This window comes from Coffea arabica, chromosome 6c, assembly GCF_036785885.1.
Source record: "Coffea arabica cultivar ET-39 chromosome 6c, Coffea Arabica ET-39 HiFi, whole genome shotgun sequence".
Taxonomy (NCBI): Eukaryota; Viridiplantae; Streptophyta; class Magnoliopsida; order Gentianales; family Rubiaceae; genus Coffea; species Coffea arabica.
In genome coordinates, this window is record NC_092320.1 from 14573117 (window position 1) to 14596957 (window position 23841).

Here is a 23841-nt window from a genome sequence, read left to right on the forward strand (position 1 = left end):
AGTTGGCCCAAATGGCACTAATGGCCGTTGGAGAAGATGAGGTAAGTTCTTATCACTCTTCTTGTGATGAAGATAATGAAGATGATGATGTGAAAATTCTTATGATTAAAATGCATAAAAGTTTGAGAAAATCTTATGCTAAAAATAAAGATTTGAAAACAAAAATAAATGATTTGTTGGAAGAAAACTTCAAATTTTTTCAAGAAAACAAATGTTTGAGAATGGAAAATGATGATTTAAAAAATCAAAAAAATGTTTTGAAAAGAAAGTTGGAAGAGAAAACAAAGTTTTATGAAAAAATGTTGGAGGAACAGAATTTGTTGAAGAAAAAAATTAATGACTTGAACGTGTTTCTCCAAACTGAAAAACAAAAGTTTTCTCAAACAAAAGAAAGCAAATCTTTCAAGGCATAAATAAGTTTGCTATGATAAGAAGTAAGAAAATTAGTTGCATTAAATCCACCTATGTGCAAAATACTTCAGTCATGTGTCACTTTTGTTGCAATTTGGACATATGCAAAATGATTGCTATGTAAAGAAAAATATGAGAAAAAGTATGAAATTCATGTGGATTGCTAGATCATGTTGTATTAACTCCCAAGGACCCTATAAAGAAAGGGTACCAAATGAAATTTCTCATATTTAAGTACATCATGAAGATTTGATCCAAGAAGTGATATATGGTTGTAAGTACAATTGAAAATTTTGATATTCAATATGGTCTTAATTTGAAAAATAAAGGGGGAGTTTGTTTTTGATTGATGCCAAAAGGGGGAGTAGGATTTATTGAAATTTCTTTGTATGTTGGCACTTTCTAAGGGGGAGCTTTATTTGAACTTATTTGATAAAAGAAATATTCATTTTGTTTGTCATCATCAAAAAGGGGAGATTATTGACCTTGGTCGATCAATCCTTGGTTTTGATGATTAACAAATCAAAATGTAGATTTGGGCTAATGTTTTTATGTGAGTAATTTGTTAGAATAGATTCTTGTGGCATAAAAGAAGAAGCAAAAATAGGGCACTCATGTCGGACGCTATCGGACGTCCGAAAGGATGAAAAACATTAAGAAGGAAACTCTGTCGGACGCTCGTGAGAAAGTATCGGACGTCCGGAAGGATCGGACGCATGCCTCGGACGCACATCGATCGCATCGGACGTCCGAGAAATTTCGCAAAGATTTGATGACTCTCTGACGACGTTCGGACGTAGGGTTCGGACGTCCGACAGGTGATTTGGACGCAGGGTTCGGACGTTCGACAGGTGGTTCGGACGTCCGACAGGCCAACGGCTAGTTTTGACAGCGTTTAATATTTGACCGTTGGAGAGCCTTTTGGAGTCATTTCTCACCTTCTATAAAAACCCCAAAGCACAAGAAGACAAGGGACTTTTGCCAACACAAAATACAAGCTTACAAGTGAGATTTTTGAGTAGAAAGATTCTTTGTTGGTTGTATAAGGGGTTGGGAAAGTTGGGTTGTGAGATTGCTTAAGTGAAGGTTATTCTCTAGGAGGAGTATATTTGAACTTATTTGATAAAAGAAATCTTCATTTTGTTTGTCATCATAAAAAAGGGGGAGATTATTGACCTTGGTCGATCAATTCTTGGTTTTGATGATTAACAAACCAAAATGTAGATTTGGGCTAATGTTTTTATGTGAGTAATTTGTTAGAATAGATTCTTGTGGCATAAAAGAAGAAGCAAAAACAGGGCACTCATGTCGGACGCTATCGGACGTCCGAAAGGATGAAGAACATCAAGAAGGAAACTCTGTCGGACGCTCGTGAGGAAGTATCGGACGTCCGGAAGGATCGGACGCACATCGATCGCATCGGACGTCCGAGAAATTTCGCAAAGATTTGATGACTCTCTGACGACGTTCGGACGCAGGGTTCGGACGTTCGACAGGTGGTTCGGACGTCCGACAGGCCAACGGCTAGTTTTGACAGCATTTAATATTTGACCGTTGGAGAGCCTTTTGGAGTCATTTCTCACCTTTTATAAAAACCCCAAAGCACAAGAAGATAAGGGACTTTTGCCAACACAAAATACAAGCTTACAAGTGAGATTTTTGAATAGAAAGATTCTTTGTTGGTTGTATAAGGGGTTGGGAAAGTTGGGTTGTGAGGTTGCTCAAGTGAAGGTTATTCTCTAGGAGGAGTAAAACCTTGGTGAAGGTGAACCTATCACTTGAAGTGGTAAAACCTTGGTGAAGGTTGCCTCATTTGTATAAAATAGTTCTTAATTGGGTGTGTGATCTTTCAAGTGTAGGTTGTTGAGGGTTAACTAGAATAGTTGTAAAACTCCTTGGCTCAACTAAAGTGTGTTTGGGGTGAGGAAGGAGTGAGCCTTCACTTGTACATCTTGGTTAGCATCGCCATCTATTGAAGAGGCTATTGGATTGATATTTGGTTTGCATTTCTCATCTTTTCTCTTTAATTAAGTTTTCTTTATTGTGCTTAAATTTGATATATCTTTGTGCATCATTGTGATATTGTTTGTACTCATTGGGTTGCACCAGGCCTTACACAAAACATGCTTGTTTTTAATTACAAGTTGTTCCAGCTTTTCAGACCAAAGTAGCAGCAGTACAACTTTTTCACTTAATTAGTTCATGCTATAAAGTTTTGGTTTTTTACTAACCAATTTTAGGTTCAATCTAGATAGCCACTCAACCTAATTTTTTGGTTTGTTGAATGCTAGGCCAAGGTATTTGCTCATGTATGCCCAAAATACAGGTTTCATTTTAGCTAATGAATCTTTAATTCACAGGTCTACAATGTTGCCGGATTACTGAAGTTTTATTATGCCAATGGCTATCATATACATATTAGGAGATGAACACAAGGACTATAATAAATAGAGGTACACACAGATCATTTTCTATGCTTGAGGTGATATATTGTTGGTTAAATGCCATTTGTTAGGTTTATTTAAATGCACATACTAGCAAAGAATGTTAGGTTTTTCTATGCCTCAACTCATGCCTTTATTTTGATATTAAGCAATTGTTAATGAATACGAAGTTTAATGAATCTGATTCAATGCCTGTTGTAGTCTACCAATTTTATAACATTATTTTTGCGTGCATTGAAGGTGCTTTAGGTAATATCGATATTTTCCAAGCACTAAAGAGGGTCTGGCAATTTATTTTCCCATTTTTTTTTCTTTGAGTTGGACTTTCAACATATAAGACATAGAGCCAAAGGGAGTTCTACTGTTCCAACTTTGGTTCATATCTGTGTAGTTATGTTTGGTTGAGCATACACTATATTATTTAATTGAAAGTGAAATTCTATTTAATAATACTGATTATGTATCTGTGTAGTTATGCTTGGTTGAGTATACACACTATAATTCTCCCTATTAACTTAAAAATTAATCTTAACTTAATATTCTTCAATTTTATTAGTGGTAGGGATGAAATGGTAAGCGTTAATGAAATGGCTGATATGGTTCTCTGTTTTGAAGCCATCCATCCACATTGCACTGGGTGTTCATGATTGTAACTCAAATTACACTCTCAACAAGGAAAAAACTTGGTTGGGCCTTCAACTATGATATTGAAGGTATTTATATTGAGCATTACATGGTCAGGCTTCATAGATTCCAAGCTAACTTTTACTTTCTTAAAATCTTGATTTCATTTGTTGTGTTTTTGGTTCTTCACTGGTATAAATAGGATGATAACTAACTGTTCCCTATTGTTGTTTTAATAGGATGGGCTGATACTTGCATCTAAAAAGGAGATAGCTTATGGTGTAGATTTATCATGGGACTTCTAAGGCATTCAAAACCTAGGCTCAAGTGCAATTTGGCTCAGTTTGTGTTGCTGATGGCGACTGACGAGTGACCTCATAGTTGTTTATGCTTAATGAAGTGAATTTTTGTTGCATGTAATCGTTATAGCAAGTGTCAAAATAGAGAAATGTAACATAATAGTCTTCTTTTTAGCTACTAAGGCAAACTGTATATGCCTATGTGAAAAGGGTGCAAGTTTTCTCATACTATATGTATCTAGCTTTCTTTGACAAGTTTGCGATGATTTGAGGCCGTATATTAGTTTTTGAAATGCTTCTCATGTTGTTGATGTGCATTAGTAATTGGCTTGTGTTATCTAACGAAGTCAATTTCTTTTTTATTTTTCAAATTATATTACATATTACAGATGCTTTATGGGCATTCATGATAAATTGCAACCGCGCAGCGCGCGGTCCATGCCTCCTAGTTTTAGACAGAAAAAGCGAAGTAAAATCCACTGGTTATACTTAACTTGTCCAAACCCGAGGCCTGACTTGAGTAAATGTTAAGCCTTAAAATTTTTGAATCTTACTGTCGATATTTGAATTCTGCTGTCGATGCGAAAACTATGTTGATGAATAATTTATAAGCACCCCTATAAGCGATCTATGATCTAGTACATGCCTGATTTGTGGTGATAATCAAACCAAACTTATTCAAACCTTTTTTTTATTAAAAAAAAAAGAAGAAGAAAAGCACAAAGAGACACTGCCCACTTGTTAGTAGTTAATGATTTTAGCTTTAAAAGGAAATTAAGAATGTCTTTTGTTGTTTGGGAATGTATCAATTGTCATCCTAGGAAAAATCAACCTTTTAATCCCCTTTGTGGCTTTTTCAAGTTGTGGATCCTTGTGAGAATAGCACGGCAAACTATGCTTGTAACCATGACACGACCTACCAATACATGCCCTGGTAGGCCTTAGAATCAAGGTCTCATGCATTCTTGCAATCCTTCTCTTTTTCTGCCCCTACCACCACATGCAAGAAGAGAAATTTGCATTTACCACCTAATATCTTCATTTACGCTCATGGTACAAGGCAAGAACAATTGTTAGGGGTAACCATTTTTCCAAATTTAGGATTGCACACATTTCTATTCTAAAGTTAATTTAACCATGTCATTGTATTTTAAGGAAAAAATTATGCTGCTAGCCTAAAATTTGGTAAATAATTGTCTCTCACTTGTTTTGAATTGAGGTATGAGGCTAATCCACTTCACTCCCTCCTTCTGTCACCTAGGCTGCTAAGTGGGAATTCTTGACTTCTGTGTTCATTAGGGCCGATAAGACAGAAGGGATCATGCGAAGTTCCAACGAATCATGACACATAAAGGGAAAAACCCCAATTCTGTAATTTTCACATTTAGCTGGTCTTATTTTGGTCCCCTTGCCATTACTCAAGCTAATCTTGCAGCTTATCATATGAAAAGAAAGGATGTCGCTCAAGCTAATATGGTCGCTAATTATTTTAGGGGGGAGGGGGATCCAAAGCAGATACCCATTTTGACAATACCGTAATACCATCTCATATATGCATTAATTTAACAAATGCAGATATTAAAACACTACCGTGTAAAAACATGACAAAATTTGGTACTCATTAAAAACTGTCGACGTTTAATTTTTTACATTTGCAGTAAAATCTGGAGGTAGAGAGTGAGTAGTAATGTACCCTTTTAGTTTGAAAATAGGTTGCTTTACTTCTAATTTTTATTGATTCAGTTAGACACTTAAAACTCTCTTGTAATATAAATTAAAATAAAAATATTGTAGATGTTGTGGGTTGACAAAAAAAATCAACTTACACACATCTTCTCCATGGATGCACCGGGCAATTGGTCAGCAATTGTACAGTCCATTCAACAAAACAGTTAACCACACCTAACATACGAGTCTCTGGTGTTTTTATCCCTTCATCGTTTGTATTTCTCCATTCCTTCAAAATGTGGGAGCGAATCAAGTCACAGAATTGATAGGTGAGGGGACCAAAACTGCAATTTGCCCATAAGTAAAAGCAATCATTCATAACCAGAGAAAACCACCTTTGACTGAAGTTAATGGAAAGTACACTAGCGTAACTAACTACTGCTCACAGCTATTAAATGGAGGTGTGCCAGAAAGGCAGCAGCCCCACTTCCCATTTCCACCTCAAAACCTCAAATCAAAACAAAGCAGTAGATCCAATATTCATAATCCTTCCCACTCAAATTACTTACTACTGCTCCTTTGCTATTGGCAATTAGGAAGATGTCAAGGCGATCTGGGAACTGTGTAAGGTGCTGTTTGGTTGTATTTGCAGTGGTTTCAGCTCTCTGTGTATCTGGGCCTGCAATTTACTGGAAATTCAAGAAAAGTCTCAGCTTGAAAGCTACATCGTTTAATTCTTGCAGTCCTTGTGTTTGTGATTGCGCCCCTCCTCTTTCCCTTCTCAAGATTGCTCCTGGTATGCTATTTATTGGTCAAAGTTTCATGCTTTGGAATAATTATTCCTTTTTGTTCGTCACGCCTGTGTGATTTCATGACCAAATTTGATATTTTGTGGATTTGAGCTAGCATTTGTAACATTTTTTTAAATATCTGAAGAACTGTGGAATTGGGACACCTTAGATCGCTTTTGATTTTCTTTTTGTCTTTATTCGGGATAATCTTGTGTTTATTCGAATTGAATGCAAATCTTGCATGTTTATCTGGGCTGAAAATTAGAGGGCTTTAAAATTTGTTCTAGGTTTCTTAATGCCGAGATCGATATTTGCAGGAGTAGTTTGGGTTCATAATGTAATGTCGGTGTAGTTCATGCCCAAACCCTCCCCAACCCCCAACAATAAAACAAAAAAAACCACTTTTTTTTTGTTTTGTTTTTGTATTTTTGTTTTGGGGAGGGGGGGGGGGGAGGGTGTATCAGGCTTTTGCGTGGGAATCTAGGAGTTTGGTGCATGGTTTTTATATTGCCATATATGATGCTTTCTGGCTGCTTCCAAGCAGTATCCATCTACATTGGCAGAATGCAGATGCATCCCTTCTCTGCTTGCGTTAGCCAAAAATCCACACTCATTCTGGAATTGAGCAGCCTGACCATATCTTGCCTTATGCAATGGGGGAGATTCTTACTTAGGAGTCCCACCTAGATGGCTGCCATTTGCACCAAAAAGGTGGGGACTCCTTACTTTTGGTACCATAGCGGCATAGTCCCATGCTTTTGGTACACATGCAACTATCTTGAGGAGTCACTATGCAGGACCTTTACATGCTGCATGTAGTTGCATGCTTTATGCAGGAAGCAAACATGTTTGTAAAATGGCATATTTATGTATCGTGACTCTGGAGCTCAAAACTATTATCCATCACATGCAAATCCAGTTGCTAAGGTCATACTTTGAATGGAATGCACCCTTTTGTGTCTTGCTGTACCCTTTTTATTCCAGAGTATAAGATCAGTTTGGGTTTGTGGGGTTTAGTATTTTGTTCAGCATTAGTTGCAGGTAAAGATCCTATTTTTCTGCATGAGAAATAGATTTTCGACATGGCTCGAGTGATTAGGGAAATAGATATAATTATGCTGCTTCTCTTTTGAAAAGAATGCCGCAACATACTAGAGTTCTTTCTGTTTGTTTCTTTTTTATTCAGGATAACATCTTCATGTTTAAGCTTGATGGAGAATTGAAAGTATGTTATTAGCTGTTGAAAGCTGTATGATAGTGAAGATGTATCTAAGTTTCTTTGTTGAGGTACTTCGTTAATGGGGCAGTTATATAATATATGAAATTGAGGAAAAAGAAGTCAGAGGAAGTCTGGTTTACAAAAGTTAGTTTGATGCTTGATTGACCAGCTCTAATACCATGAAGGAAAAATCGGAAGCCTCACTAAATCTCCCAAGATGATCTTGGGACCTTAGGTTGTGATGCAATAGATATTGAGCACATTCAGTCAATTACAGGAAAGTGATTCACCTGTTGCAATTGATTATCCATTCCCCTTGTGGGTTAGAGTTTAATCTACCAGAAAGTAAATTGGTCCAGTGTGGTAAACCAAATAAAACACAAGAAAACTTCTGAGTTATGATGCCATGATTGTTGGTATCATAAATTTGACTATCCAAAGGTAAAGCCTACCTCAATTCTTGAAAGTGGTTGCAACGAGAAGCTTCCATTTATGTTTCCTTCATGGTGTACTTGCAGGTTAATCAAACCTTTTATAAGCTTCTCCTTATTCTTGTCTGTCGCTCTCGTTTGATTTCGTTGAACGACTTGACTTCTTTGAATTATAAGAAATTAAGGGATTTGTCTATTACATGCTTATATGGCTATCAGAGGTAGTTTTCCATGCATTTTTAGTGGACGAGAGTTGTCACGGGTGTCTAAGCAACACAATAAGTGATCAAAACCAAATATGACTCCTCTCACCAGATTGGTGTTTCCTCCAGCTCTTTGCTTTCCAACTTATCTCCATATACTAATCTCGAGTATAAAGTATCTAAATGGAAAGGGCCAAGAAAATGTGACTCAGTAGATCCTGAGTTAAATGAGCATTTGTATTTTGTTGGCATTATCCTCCATTAACCTAAACTTCCTCTGCTGACTTTCACCTTGCCCTTTACCTTCAACTGTCTCTGCCTTCTTTAATTTGCAGTGGTATATTTGTATTTGTGTGGGGAAGGGAGCTTACCTGCTGAAACTCTTGATCAAAATTTCTGCTCACAGTACAATTCCGGTCAGATGCTCATCAATTCAAAAATTTAACCCTTTGCAGCATATTTTTGTTGCTGCCATCTCTTTGACCAGTTCACGCCAGGGTAGAGGTGGGCGTGTGAGTAAAGGTTGAGGGTTTGTTACAAATTAAGGCAATAGACAAAATACAATGCTAACCTACTGGAGCGTTCTTGTAGTTTGAAGTAACTCCTTACGAAAAGCTTACTGTTGACTGGTAAACAACTCAATGGAGATGGGAAACAATACATGCTGTTATTGATGGAACAATGAGGCTTAATTGAATGGAGGAACTGTGATAGAGACGAAAACACCCAGTGGTGGTATCTCTTATGATATTCTGTAACAGTCCATTCTTTGGCTGTGGGCTCTTTTCACTTGTCCACTGTTTATCCATGTATGGAATTAAGATAATTTCAAACCCATGGCCAACTTATTGTGGTTGATTGTCTGCATGTCAATGTAAGAGTCAAACAGCATGTCAGAACTAGTGTGATAATTTTACAGGTGCAAGGGTGTACTTTGGACCAGTATATCTGTATTCATCAGAGATACTAAAATTGGAGTCGCATTTAAGTTCATGGAAGTTTTTGTTTCGTTATTGGTAATTTTTAATTTCTGGCTCAAGACATTCCATAATCATGCCTATTATGTCTGAAGCAGATTGCTTCTCTTCTACTTGCCATGAAGATGACATTATTTGGATGCATGCTTTAGAGAACATGTGATTAAGAACTCCGGATAAGTCCTTATATCTTGGTAGATTTGTTGCTTTAGCATTTTGAAGTTGCTAAATATTTGTAGCCCCTTTCTTGGAGTAGAATTGGACACACGTACCATTTACATTGACCAAGAAACAATTGAGTATTTACTTGATTTGTGAAATGAAATGTGCTCTTCCAGGGCCCTTTTTCATTGGCGAAACTTTCTGGAAGAGGGGCCTCAATGATCAATAGAAGTGTTCATTCCAGATAGTTTCTTGTCCACATTGAACCACATCAGCTTTCCCGTAAATCCAATGGCTAAAATTACTCTGTGAGCACACTTATTAATGCATTCTACATCAGATAGTTTGTGTTCATTCCATCTGCTTTTACTGAAAACCATTGGGTCCGTTTGGATTAGCTGTTTTTGGGGTTGTTTTTCAAAAACAGCACTGTAGCATTTCGTTTTTCAAATACAAGTCCGTTTGGATTAGTTGTTTTTGGGGTTGTTTTTCAAAAACTATATGAAAAACTTTTACTGTAGATTTTTTTGGATTATTTTTAGAGGTATTTTTAAAACATATTTTTGAGTATTTTTATAATTTTTTATTTTTATATTTATATACATTTATGCATTTATAATACATTTATAAATACTTATAAATAAATATATTTATATAAAAATATATAAATGCATTATATTATATATAATACATAATATAAATATATTTATAAATGTATAAATTATAAATGAATATTATATAAATGTTTATTATAATTTAAAATTTAAAATTTTTATATATTTATATTTATATACATTTATGCATTTATAATATATTTATAAATAAATATATTTATATATTTAAATAAATATATAAATGTATTATATTATATATAATACATAATATAAATATATTTATAAATGTATAACTGTATATTATTATAAATTATAAATTATAATAAATATCATATAAATGTATAATTTATAACTTATAATTTATATATTTTTATATTTTTATACATTTATGCATTTATAATACATTTATAAATATTTATAAATGAATATATTTATATATTTATATAAAAATATATAAATGTATTATATTATATATAATAGATAATTTAAATATATTAATAAATGTATAAATGTATATTATTATAAATGTGTATAAATTATAAATGAATATTATATAAATGTATAAATTAATATATTATAAATATTTATTAATATTATGTATAAATGTATGAATATAATTAATATAAATGTATTAATATTATGTATAAATGTATAATTAATATTATGTATATTATTATAAATGTATAAATGTATTATATTATATATAATACATAATATAATGTATTTTATAAATATACATATATATATTATGTATAAATGTATAATATATAAAATATATATTATGTATATATTAAATATATAATATATAATATACAATATTTATATAAATGTATAGTTACATATTTATATTATATATAATTTATATAATATATAATATTTATATAAATATATTATAAATGTATACAAATATATTTTATATAAAATAAAATATTTATAAAATGTATAAATAAATATATAAATATATAATATTACAAATATATAATATATATAATATTAATTAATATTAATATAATTTATATATAATATACATAATTGAAATATACATATTATATATATTAATATCTATTATAAAACAAAATTGCATAAATATATTTATAAATTTATATATATATAAATAAATGTATTTATATAAAATATAATATTTATTTCAATTGATATAATATATAATATTATACATAATTGGAATAAATATATTTAAATTAATATAATATATATATCCTATATTTAATTGAAATAAACATATTAAATATGTATTTGGAGTTGTTTTTGATATATTGTTTGGATATGTGTTTTTGAAATTGTTTTTGAAATACACATTTACTGTAGCATTTGGAATGTGAAAAACAGTTTTTCAAAAACAGTCCCAAAAACAAGAATCCAAACGGACCCATTGTATTCAAGAAAAACTTGTGGTTGACTTGGATAGTGAACTGGACTGCATGGTATGATAAGTCACGTAGTCATGGAGGGTCTATATCCAACCTTATCGATGCAGCTCAAAAGTCACGTCTAATAAATGGAAGAAAGGATGCTCTTTTCCATTTTTCTTATACAAGTTTGTTGTGCTCTTTATTGAAAGATATGATTTGTAGGTCTGAACAGTTCTATTATGTTATTCTACTCCCAATTCCCATCCTACCAGGAGCAAGTGGAGTGTCATTCCTAATCTTGTGCTTCCCAGGCTTTGTTTACAAACTGCATAGGAGCTTGCATGTAGTACTTTTTTTTTTTAAAAATCTTGAATTTACCTGAACTAAACACTTGTATGTTATCTTTTGGCAGGCTTGGCAAATCTTTCTGTTACAGGTGAGCTTCTTCCTTGAACTATGTTCTTTTTTGCAAATCAGAATTTCAGGGCCTTTTTTTTATGCTTCAGATTTCTTATTCTACTCTCCGATTCTTGGATTAGAGAATTGTCATGTCTTCCGTTTGCCAGAAGTTGAAAAAGAAAAATGATGGCAGGAAAAGTATAATGGCTTTGAGTGGTTATTCATTTTTTTTCCCTTAACCTACAACTCAAGAAAATGCAGCACTCCTTTACTCAAAATAAATGAAATGAAGAGGATACCGTTTGTTTTTTTTTTTCATTAAATGAGTTGTCATTCATTTTAAATCCAGCTTTTTGTACATATCTAGGAGCCTCAGCTATGAATGCAGCCGAAATGAGAAGCTGTGGAAGTATTTCTGTATAATTTTGGTTGATAGAATATTTCGAGGCTGATTAGTAATATTCTTAAGTAGCTTTCTTTTAGTGAGAAACTTGACACCATAAAGATGAGAATTGCGGATAATCTTATAGGCCCTTGTGAATGTTGTTTGTGCATCACACAATTTATGTGTGCTTTAAAAGACCCAATTCTGAATACTTCCTTTGCAATGACAGATTGTGGAAAGGATGACCCTGATCTGAAGGAAGAGATGGAGAAACAATTCGTGGATTTACTGACAGAGGAGCTAAAGCTGCAAGAGACTGTTGGTGAGGAGCACATGCATCATATGAATATCACCTTAGGAGAAGCAAAAAGGTTGGCTTCTCAATATCAAAGGGAAGCTGAAAAATGCAATGCTGCCACAGAAACTTGTGAGGAAGCTAGAGAACGAGCTCAGGCACTACTTACTAAGGAAAAGAAAATAACTTCCATGTGGGAACATAGAGCCCGTCAACTAGGTTGGGAAGGGGAATAGAAGAGGTGAGCTTTTGTATGATGGCGAAAAGATTCGCTGGCTCAGTTGATATAAGATTGCGAAAGAATTTTGCTCTCTGCCGCTTTCAATCTTACCTTTGACCTCTGTATCCACCAGTAATTAAGATGGCTCACATTAAAAACAAATGTACATGCTGCTATGTTGCTGAAAACTCTTCTGCATTCATCAGGGATAGAATTTTTACAGGTCCTTCGTGATCACCCAAGTGTGATAGAGCTCGGCAGTCCATTTTAAGCCAGCACCAGCCAGCTTGTTTATTGCATTGTCTTAATGGTCGCTTTTAATGGAAGCAGGAAGGGCAGCATAAGATGGTTTTACCGTATTCTCAACATTTGACTGGACATTCAAGATGGGCTAATGATTTAGTACTATTTTCTGTGCCATTTCTTTTGAGGGGCAGCTTGCTTTCATTCTACTTCATCCTTTTGAGTCAAATTGCAGCATTGGCAGTTGGGAACTATTTTTACATGATTTAACATCTTTTCCTGAAATTTCCTTCAGTGTCAGAATGTGCTTCTAATACTTAAAAACTTCCTGTGATGAGAATGCTCATTAGTGTGATAACAAAATCTCTTCTAGGCAGAGCCTACAAAAGAGTTCTCATTGCTTGCTGTGCACTTTTAACTTCTGAGATTTGGAAGCTCTGTGGTATTAGAAGGTACAAAGACTTTCTGTAATTCCCTGTGAACTTGAACATAAAACTCAGGTCAGAACTTTTTTTTTCTTTTTTAAATAACTAAAACTCGGGCTGGATCAAACGGTATCACGGGAAATACTTAAAGCGTAGAGAGTCCGTTGTATGTTGCATTTCTGACAATTCAGTAGCCATTCATATTTACTTATCAAGTCCGAATAGTGATTCTCAGGAATACTTGAGTATTCAAGAATGATTAGTTTAATGCATTTTGATATGTAGAATGCTTTTATGTTGTTGAATGTGCTGACAAGTCACAGAACAGCGAAAAGGAAACCATTAAAACTAGCTTGCTAACAAGCAACCATACGAGGAATTATAGTAGATCATATAATACTAACTCTTATGATTGGCCAATGTCATACTAGAAGTTTAAGAATAAAGAGAAAAAGGGTGTAAAGGGGGGAAAAAGAGGGGTTGTTTGGAGAGAGAGAGAGAGAGAGAGAGAGAGAGAGAGGAGATTACATAATGATACAGCTCCTAAAGAGTGAGTTCTAAGAAGTTGGTTCCACTGGTCTTTCTGGACGAGCCACTACCCACAATCCTCATATGCATGACCCAAATTGGTAAGCATCAAAACCCATGTCACCGTCAAACATGCTTCCATTTGGTTCCTGCATCAAACATCAAAATATCAGAATGATATCCTAATACAAAGATGGCGATGTTGGAAAAGTAAGGCTATTGATGATTATGATGTTACTGATTTTAAATGCATCTTCTCCCTACAAATTTGAAAGGCAATGACTTTTGGGGGACACAAAATTGGACATCATGCATATAATCTACTCCAACACCTCCACCAGCCAAAAAAGGTAAACGAATTAAAGTTAGATGATTTTGAGTTTAGAGTGCTCTACACTGCTGGTCCTAATATAATCTTTAGCATGTCTTTGAGAATGTACCGCAAATATAAAAGCAATACGAGTCTTTCAGGGAAAAAGGGCAGACAATGATTATGAATTCTGTTAGTAATCTCCCAAAACATAGACATATATTTGCTAGTGAAATCAGAAGTTAAATAATTAATAAATAAGTAATCCCGGAGCAGATGGAATAAAAGATTTCATCTGTGGCGAATTAATTTGAACATCCTTTTAATCACTTCATGTAGGTAAAATTAATAACAATAATTGCATACTGCATCCAGAAACTAGATGAGCAAGGCAGGATAACTGGAGAGCACCCTTACCCGTTTGATTGCAGACATTAAATCATCCAAGGAGTCATAGCTATTAGGAACAAAACCTCCTTGTGGTCTTATTTGTTCCAGCATGTAGTCTTCACCGGACCTTGTTCTTGACCCCGTTGTTGGGTTCTCAACTTGACTGTGCTGCAAGAAAGATGAAATGCCCACACCTGATTGGCCAGTTAAACACATATCCATCCTTCTGTCCGTGATTCCAGTTTGTCCCATGCTCTGACTTAAAGGAGGAGAAGCCTGAGGATTTAAGGTGCTGAAACTATTATTCGAGTTGTGTGAATAACTCTGCTTAGAAACCCCCCACCGCTGGGCTGATGCTTGGCTCAAATTTTGAACACTACCACTAACCAAGCCTTCTTGACACTGTATTTCTCCTCTTGAATCTTCAAGAGGAGCTGCAGTGGTCGCAGTAGAAGAAAATCCAAGAGGGCTGTTCTGTTGATGAGGTCCAGCTGAAGAATTATTGTCTCTCACACTGGAGAGAGGCAGTTGTCCTTGGCTGAAAGAGTCATTTGGTGCCAAAGCATTCGAAGGGAATTTTGATAACTGAACTGCACTCTGCCAGTTCTCATTAGTTCTACCATGATCCACAAACTTGGAAGAAACACCAACATCCCTGTTGAATAATTCAGAGGGAAAAGAAGATTGATCTACAAAACCTCCCCCAGCTAGTATTTGCTGGGAATTCCCCTGTAGCATCAAACTGTTATTTGGAACACCAGTTAAATTGCTATTTGAGTTGATTGCTAGAGCTCTAGCGTCTGTAAAAGCACTAGGAGCACCAAAAATCCTTGAGTCGTCCATGGGATTAAAGTCACCAATATGCATGGCTGACTTATTCTGTTGCAACTGATCAAGCTCCAATGATGATGGAACTCCTTGAAACACACTTGCAGTTTGACTTGCTGGAGAAACAGCTGGATGCAATTTCCCAAGGGTACCAGTGGAGTTGTTTAAAGTTTGAGCATGACTTGGATGCACTACTGTAGGTGAAGCAAGGTTACGGAGGTTGATGCCTGCTGGACTATTCAGTCTACCAAGCATGCCACCTTGTGTGTATGAAGCAAATGCAGGATTTGAGAGCCTTCCTGACCCACTCAAGGTCCGAAAATCTCCAAATCCATCTAATGTACTCATCCTCATATAAGCAGCATCCTTACCTCCTAATGCAGCAACCATGTTGGCTTGCTGGGTTGCAACTGAACTTATCCTTTTCAGGTAAAGTCTATACTTCTGCATTACAATTGGACTTTTGCACTATTAGAATCCAAAAAGCCAAAAAGTGGACTACGAAAATATGCAAATTTTAGAGTTCTAAAATTTTAGGCATCAAGTTCTTCATAAAGAAAACAGTTAACTGCAACTAATGTGGAGCATACCACCTTCCTTCACTCCTTTTATTTGCAAATTTCCTAATTGACATTGAAATGGCAACCATTACTGGCCTCCATTGATGTTATAATGGTCATTCCTGTCATTTAGCACATGGAATCTGCTTTCTGCTTAAGAAGGATTACGCTATGGGACATTCAGGCCACAGGTAAACAGTACTTATATTACATTTTTCTACTCTTTTAAAAACCATCAATTCTGTAATGATCGTATGCCATTTTACTCGTTCGTGCTATACATATCCCAAAAATGTCTAAATGTCTAGCAATCACAAGCAAACGGTTGTTCGGTATTGAGGAAAGAATTTACAATCCCATGAGGATAAATTCATACCTGGAGATGGCTGGCTACATTTTCCCTAGTGAGCCCTTCAACATTCATCAAGTCAAGAATTCTTTTAGGAACAGCTTCTGCATAGGAAAAAAAAGTGGAAAATGTAGTTAAAGATATAAATGAAACACGAAGAAAGGCCAGAATTATTGGTGCTGGAGTACTCACTTTCTATTCCAAGCTGATTAACAGCGGCAACAAACTTCCTGTGTAGCTCAATGGACCAAACAACTCGAGGCTTCTTCTGTGTTGATGGATCTTCATGGTCATTTCCGGTATCTTCACTCTCGTCTTCTTCATCCTTCCTCTTTTTATTAAGTTTTCCATTCTGATCTGTGGTACCTGTGTTCTGATGCCCTTGACAGACATCTCCATGTCCCTGAAGAGCCTTGTCTTCATAAGTAGACTTGCCTTGCTTGTTGGTATCAAACTTCTTTCTCCTGATAACATGTTGCCAAATGTTCCTCAGCTCCTCAATTCGGACAGGTTTCACCAAATAGTCACATGCACCATGCGTGACCCCCTTCATTACAAGCTTGGGATCACTATTTGCTGACAACACTGGCAGAATTCAAGGTATTATTAGAAATTCATATAGAATGATCTAAGGCTTTCTATAACATAATGCCTAAACGCTCAATATGCATATATTTTGAGAGACAAAATAGTAAAACGTTTTTACTTTACTCATCAGAGCAAATAATGCCAAAACAATGCAGATAAGTCAAATGACATGCTTCCTGTTCCCCAATGCACTCCAGAAAGGAGTAGTCATAACATTCCCGAATGACATAGAAGAGAAAGTTTGTTTGCTTACTGATGACAGGAAGGTCCATTTCAAGTCCAACAAGCTCCAAAAGCTTAAAGCCATCCATGTCAGGCATATGAACATCACTAATTACTAAGTCAAATCGGTCCTTATTTTCCCTCAGCATCTTCAATGCGGCTCTTGCTTGACTTGTTGTTGTAACTATAAGAGTCATCACCCCATGGTCAGTAAGAAGAATAAGTGCAATCATTCAAAACAGCACTCACACAACTTATGAAGATGCCTTCGTACACAATGCACCCAAGCAAAAGTAACATCTTGCAGAAAGAACCAAATACAGAAGAACAGCATTTACAGGATATAAAACAGTATTTGTCAAGCCAGAAACAAAAAGAAATCTCTGATACAACTTATCTTGCTCTAGCATTCCAATTGATCACTTTCAGAAAATGAGCCAAAGTAATAAGTTAGTGATCCATGAACGATAGAATAAGTTAGTATATGTGCATCAGCAAAATGAACCTCAACCACAGCGAAGTGAGTTTAAGGGGCTGCTCTACAATCACAACAACTTTGAACTCACAAAGAGATTCAGAACCAAAAATTGCTTGTCTTTCATTAAATATAAACAAAAAAAGAAAGAAGAAAAAGGTAAAACGACAAAGGCAGCACTATGAAAGAAAAAGATTTGAAAATCATAAACTCTTAAATGTTTCAAGTTTCGAAAAACTAATAATTTAAAACTAACAACCAAATCATTATGAACAACAGCCATTACACATCCAAGCTACACTTAAAACACAACAAAGTCCAGAGTCTTTAAAACAACAGATAGTATGATACATCCTAGAATCATATCAAATGCAGATTCAACAATCTTACTTCAAAATCTAATCGTGCCCCACAAGCGACAAAATAATTAGAGGGATGCAGGTGTTAACGAAGTTTCAAGAAGCCATAACTGAAACAATTGCCATGAATCCAATGGAAAATGGAAATTTGACCAATCTAAGGCATAGCATAACACGAAAAGCACACAAGTCAGATAATAAACATGAAACCACCCAGTAAACATCTAAATTATAGAATTCAAACTCAAATTCAGACAAGGCCAAGGCATAACGTACCATGATACTGACATTTCCTGAGCAGACCGTCTAATAACTTGAGACAAATTGGGTCATCATCTACAGCAAGAACTCGCATACCAACGGGGAAATGGTCATAATTCCTATCTCCACCTTCTGAATTTCCTCTGACTTCCTCAACAGTCATCTTTAAATCCAAAAAGCATCAAAATCCAAGATGAGAAAACAGGGCAACAAATCAGAGATCACAGAGATAAAGTTTGAATCTTTAACACTGAAACCTCACTTTCTTGAGTGTTCCTCAAGAACCCACGAACCAAATTGCTCGAAAACCACCAACTATTGAGAAAAAAAAGCTCCAAAGAAGCAGTAAAAGTTGAGGCTTTAGCCTGCTTTTGTTCGTGTCTTCCTCTGGTTTTGGTGTATAAACGTAGAAGGAAACTTTGGTTGTCTGGAGAAAGGAAGGGAAAAAATCTGTACTACAGACAATGATGGTGATAGCCAGAAGAGACTGAATGGTTTCAACCCAACAATACAACAAATCATAGGGAGTTTTTAAGTCATCACAAACTCTTCCTCTTTCCCCCCACCCTCCCTTCCCTTTCTCTCACTCCTCTGTTTTTTCTCTTTTGCCTTTTCCTTGTTCTCAAGAACTTTATCAATAAAATAGTGGAATATAATGCAATCAAAAATACAAAAATGGTATTTAACAATTAACTATATAACATATCTGTACAGTCTAGTCTTCTGAATAATAGAGAGTCTGCTTCCAAGAGCTTTTTCACACTCTCTCTCTTAACTCATATGAAGCCAGAGGCATGCACATTCTGCAAATTCAAGTGGGAGGACTTTAGAAATGATAAGCTGCTGCTGATGTCCACCAGTACTTCAGTGCTGCACTAGTCCCTTGTTTACTCTGGACCCTCCATCTGTGAAGATTCTATTAGGAGAAATACGTCCCCTTGATCTCGAATAATGTACTAGATCCCTGACAGGAATTTTATCAAACTTTTTGCCTCTGGTACTTCCATCTGGTACACAAGTGGTGATTGTAGAGTAATCAGACGGTTGGGATTTAGTGGAGGGTGATGCTTGCTTAGTTGACCTTGTTTTAACTTGAAAGATCAAGGTGTGTGGATCAGTGCTGGCCCACCATTTGCATTAATCATTTTGGCATATATATAGTTGAATGATAAGCAGAAGAAGTATGTGGCCTTTTTTTTTTTTTTTTTTTTTTTTCTTTTTTGCTTTTGGTTTGAAAAATGCTGTTGATATTATTCAAGAATGATGGACATGGACATAGGGTTCACTACATTATACTACTAGTCATTTGCAGTTAAATTTGGTAAGTGGAAAGAGCTAAAAAGTTGTGAATCTTTTGGGGTTAGTGTGGTCAACTGAGGCAACTTAGTGGTTGGATTGCAATGGAAATCTGTTTGGGAATCCAGGTAATTATTTAGGAATTAAATGCTAATGATACTCTTAAGATTTTCCCTTTTATGCAAGTCATTCAAAGCCCTCAACTCCAGCAAAATAATCCCCTTTTTTTTTTCAGTGTTGATTGACAGAGAAGTTTAGATACAAAGGTTGGTTGGTTCAAGTTTGGAATGCTTCTTTAAAATAGCTTATTGATTTCATAATTGATCATTCCAACTTTTTCTCAAACTGGTGTAATTTTTTTCATGAAATTATGATATTCAAATTCGAAAAATGAAAATGGTGCATCAATTTAATCCATAATTCTGTTAGGCTCATTGTCGAGAAAGTGACATTAATTCCAATTTAGCAAAAATTCAAGATGACATATTACATTCTATAGTGCATCATATCTTGGTGTGGCACCACATTTGTGTCCTTTTGGGCAATAGGATGGTGAAAGAAAAAGAGGGTTTACTTTTTGTCTCTTAAAACTGATGATCACTCCTGCTTCTGATAAAAATTGGGCATGTAACTCAAAGAAATGAAACAAATTATATGGAAACTAAAGAAGAGGAAGAAAAAGTGTAAGAGAAATGTGTGTATAGTAGGAAGATCAATTATTATTATTTTTTAAAAAAAGAGAGAGGGAGAGAGAGAGAGAACATGTATAGGAGCACTGTAGGTCAATGGCCAGCAAATGCAAAATTGTATTTTGCATTTCTCTATGGAAATTAACAATGGCAATACCTAAAAGATTCTTTTAACCAGCCTTTCTTCTTCAATTTTCCTTTTCCCTTCGTGAATTAGACCTTAATTTTTGCTACAAAGAAGTGAAAAATTAGAGAATATATAGTTAAATCTAATTAAGTAACTATGTGCAAAAAATCTTTTCCTATTAAAACCACCAATATGTTAGTCATGCTTGATTTAGGAAACACGAGATTCTAGTTTCTAGTATTCATTGTCGCATTTAATCTCAAAGGAAGTTAGAGAAGAGAAAATCAATTTGGAAAAAAATCGTTTCTTAATCGTTACTAGACCTTTTTTTGTGGCAATGGTATCAAACCTTTGGATCAATCCAACTAAGTAAAAATCTGTGTAACTGTGTAGTTATCTATTATTTCCACTCTAATGGTACTCTCCTAATCCACCTATAGAATGTACTTCATATATTTTGAATCAATCTAGTTCTTTTCCTCGGGATCTAAGAAATTGTTGACTGAAATTCTTCAAGGTTAGAATTAAGGTAGCCAATATATTTTGGTTTGCATGTCTAAAAAACATCCAATTTACTATCTAAACCTACACACTCATATAGTCATATTTATTTTCCTCCTGGCATTTCAACACTTTTTCTTGTTCCTGATTTCACTTACACCTTTTAAATAAACAAACACAGGTCAAACAAATCTTTGTGCATAAGGGTTCTTTCTTTCAAGGACTTTAACAATGCAAGTTAAATATGGAAATTTTGGACTATCAAACTAGGCACATTTGGGTTCCATTCGTTTTTTTCAAAATGAGGGTTTGATCTTGCTTCCTTTCCTAGTTTTGAAAACAGAAACAAGTCTAGCATCTTCAATTTGAGCTCGTGGTTGCCATCTTGTAGGAAATTTAACTAATGACAAAGGAGTAGTTGAAAAGTTCATAAACAAGTTTAAAATATATGCTTGGGCCACTCAACTCGTTTCTAATTAATTTTGAATTTTGATGGGAGGCTCTTGTTAATTAACAGCCAAATGTGAGGAGGTATTAGCTAGGATGACATTTGTTGTTGGAAATTTTCAAAAATTGTATTTAGTGATTCTAAGATGTACATACATGTGTTGTATTGTGAATCAAATGATTTTAAGACGTACATGCATTGTGATAAATGTATATTTATTCATGTATACGGGGATTCTTGAATGTAAAGATAGATTCATATATATTTTTTTTATCATAGACTCATATGATGCATGAATCAAAGTACATGAATTTATATACAATACATTGAATTTATTCATACAAGTATTTATTATGTTCATTTGTTTCTTAAACAATCTCTCCTATATAAATCAATTATATCATTTCACTCATTGCTAATTAATTTTGTGTTGAAATGATTAACATCTTTACCAAAACATAATTACATTCACTAGAAATATACTTGTTTACATCATACCTCTTCCACTCGTCTATTCTTCTTTATTTTTTTTTATTTTTATTTTTACCCTCTCAATTTTCTCCCTATGCCGTTCTCACCCTCAATTGCTAGACTTAAAGTTCATATATTGAATCTGACAATGCGAAAGAATTCTAATAGCTAGTTTGTGAGTTTAGGACAGAAAGGAAAGGATGAGAAACTTAAATTATCAGAGAAAAGAAGAGAAGAGAAGTAATTCTAATATTGTTGGGAGTTTTGGAAAGAAATTGAATGATTTTGGATATATATATATATCAATAAAATTTCATTCAATAATTTTGTGAGGATAAAATGGGCAATTTGAAAAAGTTTTGTAAGCTTCCATCAGTTTTCCTTCGCTTTCCAACCGTTTTGGTTAGAAAAAATTTTGCATTGTAGTAGCTCTTGGCATCCTTCAAGATCCGTTCGTTTCTTTTCTTTTCCATCTCACTTGAAAATCCCAAACATAGGAAAATCCACCTTTCTTTTCGATTCCGTGGGAATCTAAATCCCCAAACTAGCTATAAGAGTTGAGCCCTCCACGCTCTTCCATTTGCCTATCCTTGTTTGGCCTTTGAAAATGACTTTCCTCATGGGAGGATGATCTTTCCTCGTGGATCTAGCAAGGAGCAATGGACAAGAACAGGTGCCATTAGTTGTTACTTGTTAGTCATTACTACATTTATCCACACAATTCCCTCGTCAAATTTTTGCTCCGTCCATTCTGAATTACTCCATCAATTATTTGTTGCTTTCCTTATATGGAAGTGTTTAGGTGAGGTCATATCCAAAAATATGTTACGCATTCACATGGTTTCTTCTTTCTACAGTCCTGTTTGGATCTGGAATGTGTGAAGGAAAAACAGAAGCAGAGAATTTTTTCTACATTGTCTTTCATACTAGAATCAAAGCCGAAAATCAGAAATTTCTTGTATTTGCATATGAAAATTAGGCAACTAAAAAAGCTAAATTGATGATTAAAGGCAAATTGTGTTGGATTGCAAACAATTCTTTTCACAAAAAATTACTCCATAAATAAGACAAAAGTTTTGTTGGAATAGTCTATATTCTTCTCTAGCAAAATTGATTCAAGCTCCAAGTATTGCCTGGCTACTATGTCATTTTCTTTATCCTTCTTATACTTGTCAATAACAATGCAAGTTGAATATGGAAGAATACTTGGACTATCAAACAACGCAAATTAACTTGGTTCAAAGCTTTATCGACTTTCTACTCATCAAATCTTGGAGATTTAAAAAACTACTACATAGTATCCTATACATTCTCTTGAACAAGGGCAGAGAGGCACGAAGGGTTGTAGGAAGAGGAGATTTGGTCAAAAAAAATTAAGACCCAAATTGATTATATACATCGTTTTTCATATCATGTGCGGGTTCACAAAATTTTATTTTAAAATTACACGTTATTGAAAGTGAGTTACACCGTATGCAAAGCGAATTATATCTTATGCATTTGAACAAAACTGACCCGAACAGTTTTCCTAACAACCGTTTGCCCCGTGTCCTCGAACAAGGCTTGTATTTTAGTTTTGGTCTTGAAAATAACACGCTTTGATTTCATCTATGTGTTTGTAGTTTTTTTATGTCAATTTATGAAGCAAACTGAGCCAAGCCAATCATGGCTAGCTATTTTCCTCGTAGTTTAGAGTTTTGGCCCTTTTGGCTACAATTGCAAAATTTGAAAGGCACGAGTACTGCTTTTTGCATCAACCTAGGGACCAAGAGGAGATGTTAGAACATATATGCACCTGCAAACTTTCTTCCCGTCGAGTTCCACCGAAGAAATTTAAAATTTTGGACACAATCCCAATTCAAGATTTATAATTATAAATTCATCAAAAGATTGATCACCGGTAAGAATGCATTAAAGTTCCATGCACACATCATCATTGCATTGATTTTTTATAGAAAATTTTTTTCGTTTTTCGTTAACACATTTTTTCAATCAACCTTTTACCTTTCACGTATCAAAGTTTACTATAATACATTTTTTTTAACAAAAATTTCTAAAAAAAAAAAAAGGCAATCCGATGGGATATAAATTTCCACTAATTCAAGGAGAAAATCAGGTTTAATCTGGTTCTGATGGGGGATGTCAACTTTGCTTTGGACAAGCCTGGCAGCAGAAATTTCACGGTCACCAACTCGCCGTTGTTTTGTTTCATTTCAGTTCAGTGGTTGGGTACAAACGCAAGTACCAAAAGTACAAACT

At 34.7% G+C, this 23841-nt stretch overlaps 2 protein-coding genes across 3 annotated transcripts; one reads left to right on the plus strand and one right to left on the minus strand.

The window, feature by feature from the left end:
- Positions 1-5673: 5673 nt before the first annotated feature.
- Positions 5674-12932, plus strand: LOC113692995 (uncharacterized). The gene is made up of 3 exons (XM_072053055.1): positions 5674-6242; positions 11626-11649; positions 12227-12932. Exons 1-3 carry the CDS (start codon positions 6047-6049, stop codon positions 12526-12528), a joined length of 522 nt encoding a protein of 173 aa, XP_071909156.1. The 5' UTR covers positions 5674-6046; the 3' UTR covers positions 12529-12932.
- A 618-nt stretch (positions 12933-13550) lies between these two features.
- On the minus strand, positions 13551-18827 carry LOC113693587 (two-component response regulator ARR12-like). 2 transcript variants are annotated; one of them, XM_027212129.2, is made up of 7 exons: positions 18313-18827; positions 18066-18213; positions 16987-17139; positions 16338-16730; positions 16173-16249; positions 14436-15680; positions 13551-13857 (listed from the first exon to the last, which is right to left on the minus strand). In XM_027212129.2, exons 2-7 carry the CDS (start codon positions 18211-18213, stop codon positions 13789-13791), a joined length of 2085 nt encoding a protein of 694 aa, XP_027067930.2. In that variant the 5' UTR covers positions 18313-18827; the 3' UTR covers positions 13551-13788. The 2 variants fall into 2 exon arrangements, with proteins under 2 accessions (XP_027067930.2, XP_027067929.2); XM_027212128.2 differs by having other exon boundaries at positions 18066-18827.
- Positions 18828-23841: the final 5014 nt, after the last annotated feature.

Coding starts and splice junctions, on each gene's coding strand:
- LOC113692995 (XM_072053055.1), top strand. CDS start 6,047: ATGTCAAGGCGATCTGGGAACTGTGTAAGGTGCTGTTTGGTTGTATTT. Junction 6,243..11,625: donor CCTTCTCAAGATTGCTCCTG/GTATGCTATTTA, acceptor ATCTTTTGGCAG/GCTTGGCAAATCTTTCTGTT. Junction 11,650..12,226: donor GGCAAATCTTTCTGTTACAG/GTGAGCTTCTTC, acceptor TTGCAATGACAG/ATTGTGGAAAGGATGACCCT.
- LOC113693587 (XM_027212129.2), bottom strand. CDS start 18,213: ATGACTGTTGAGGAAGTCAGAGGAAATTCAGAAGGTGGAGATAGGAAT. Junction 16,250..16,337: donor TAATCAGCTTGGAATAGAAA/GTGAGTACTCCA, acceptor TTTCCTATGCAG/AAGCTGTTCCTAAAAGAATT. Junction 13,858..14,435: donor TAATGTCTGCAATCAAACGG/GTAAGGGTGCTC, acceptor TGTTTGATGCAG/GAACCAAATGGAAGCATGTT.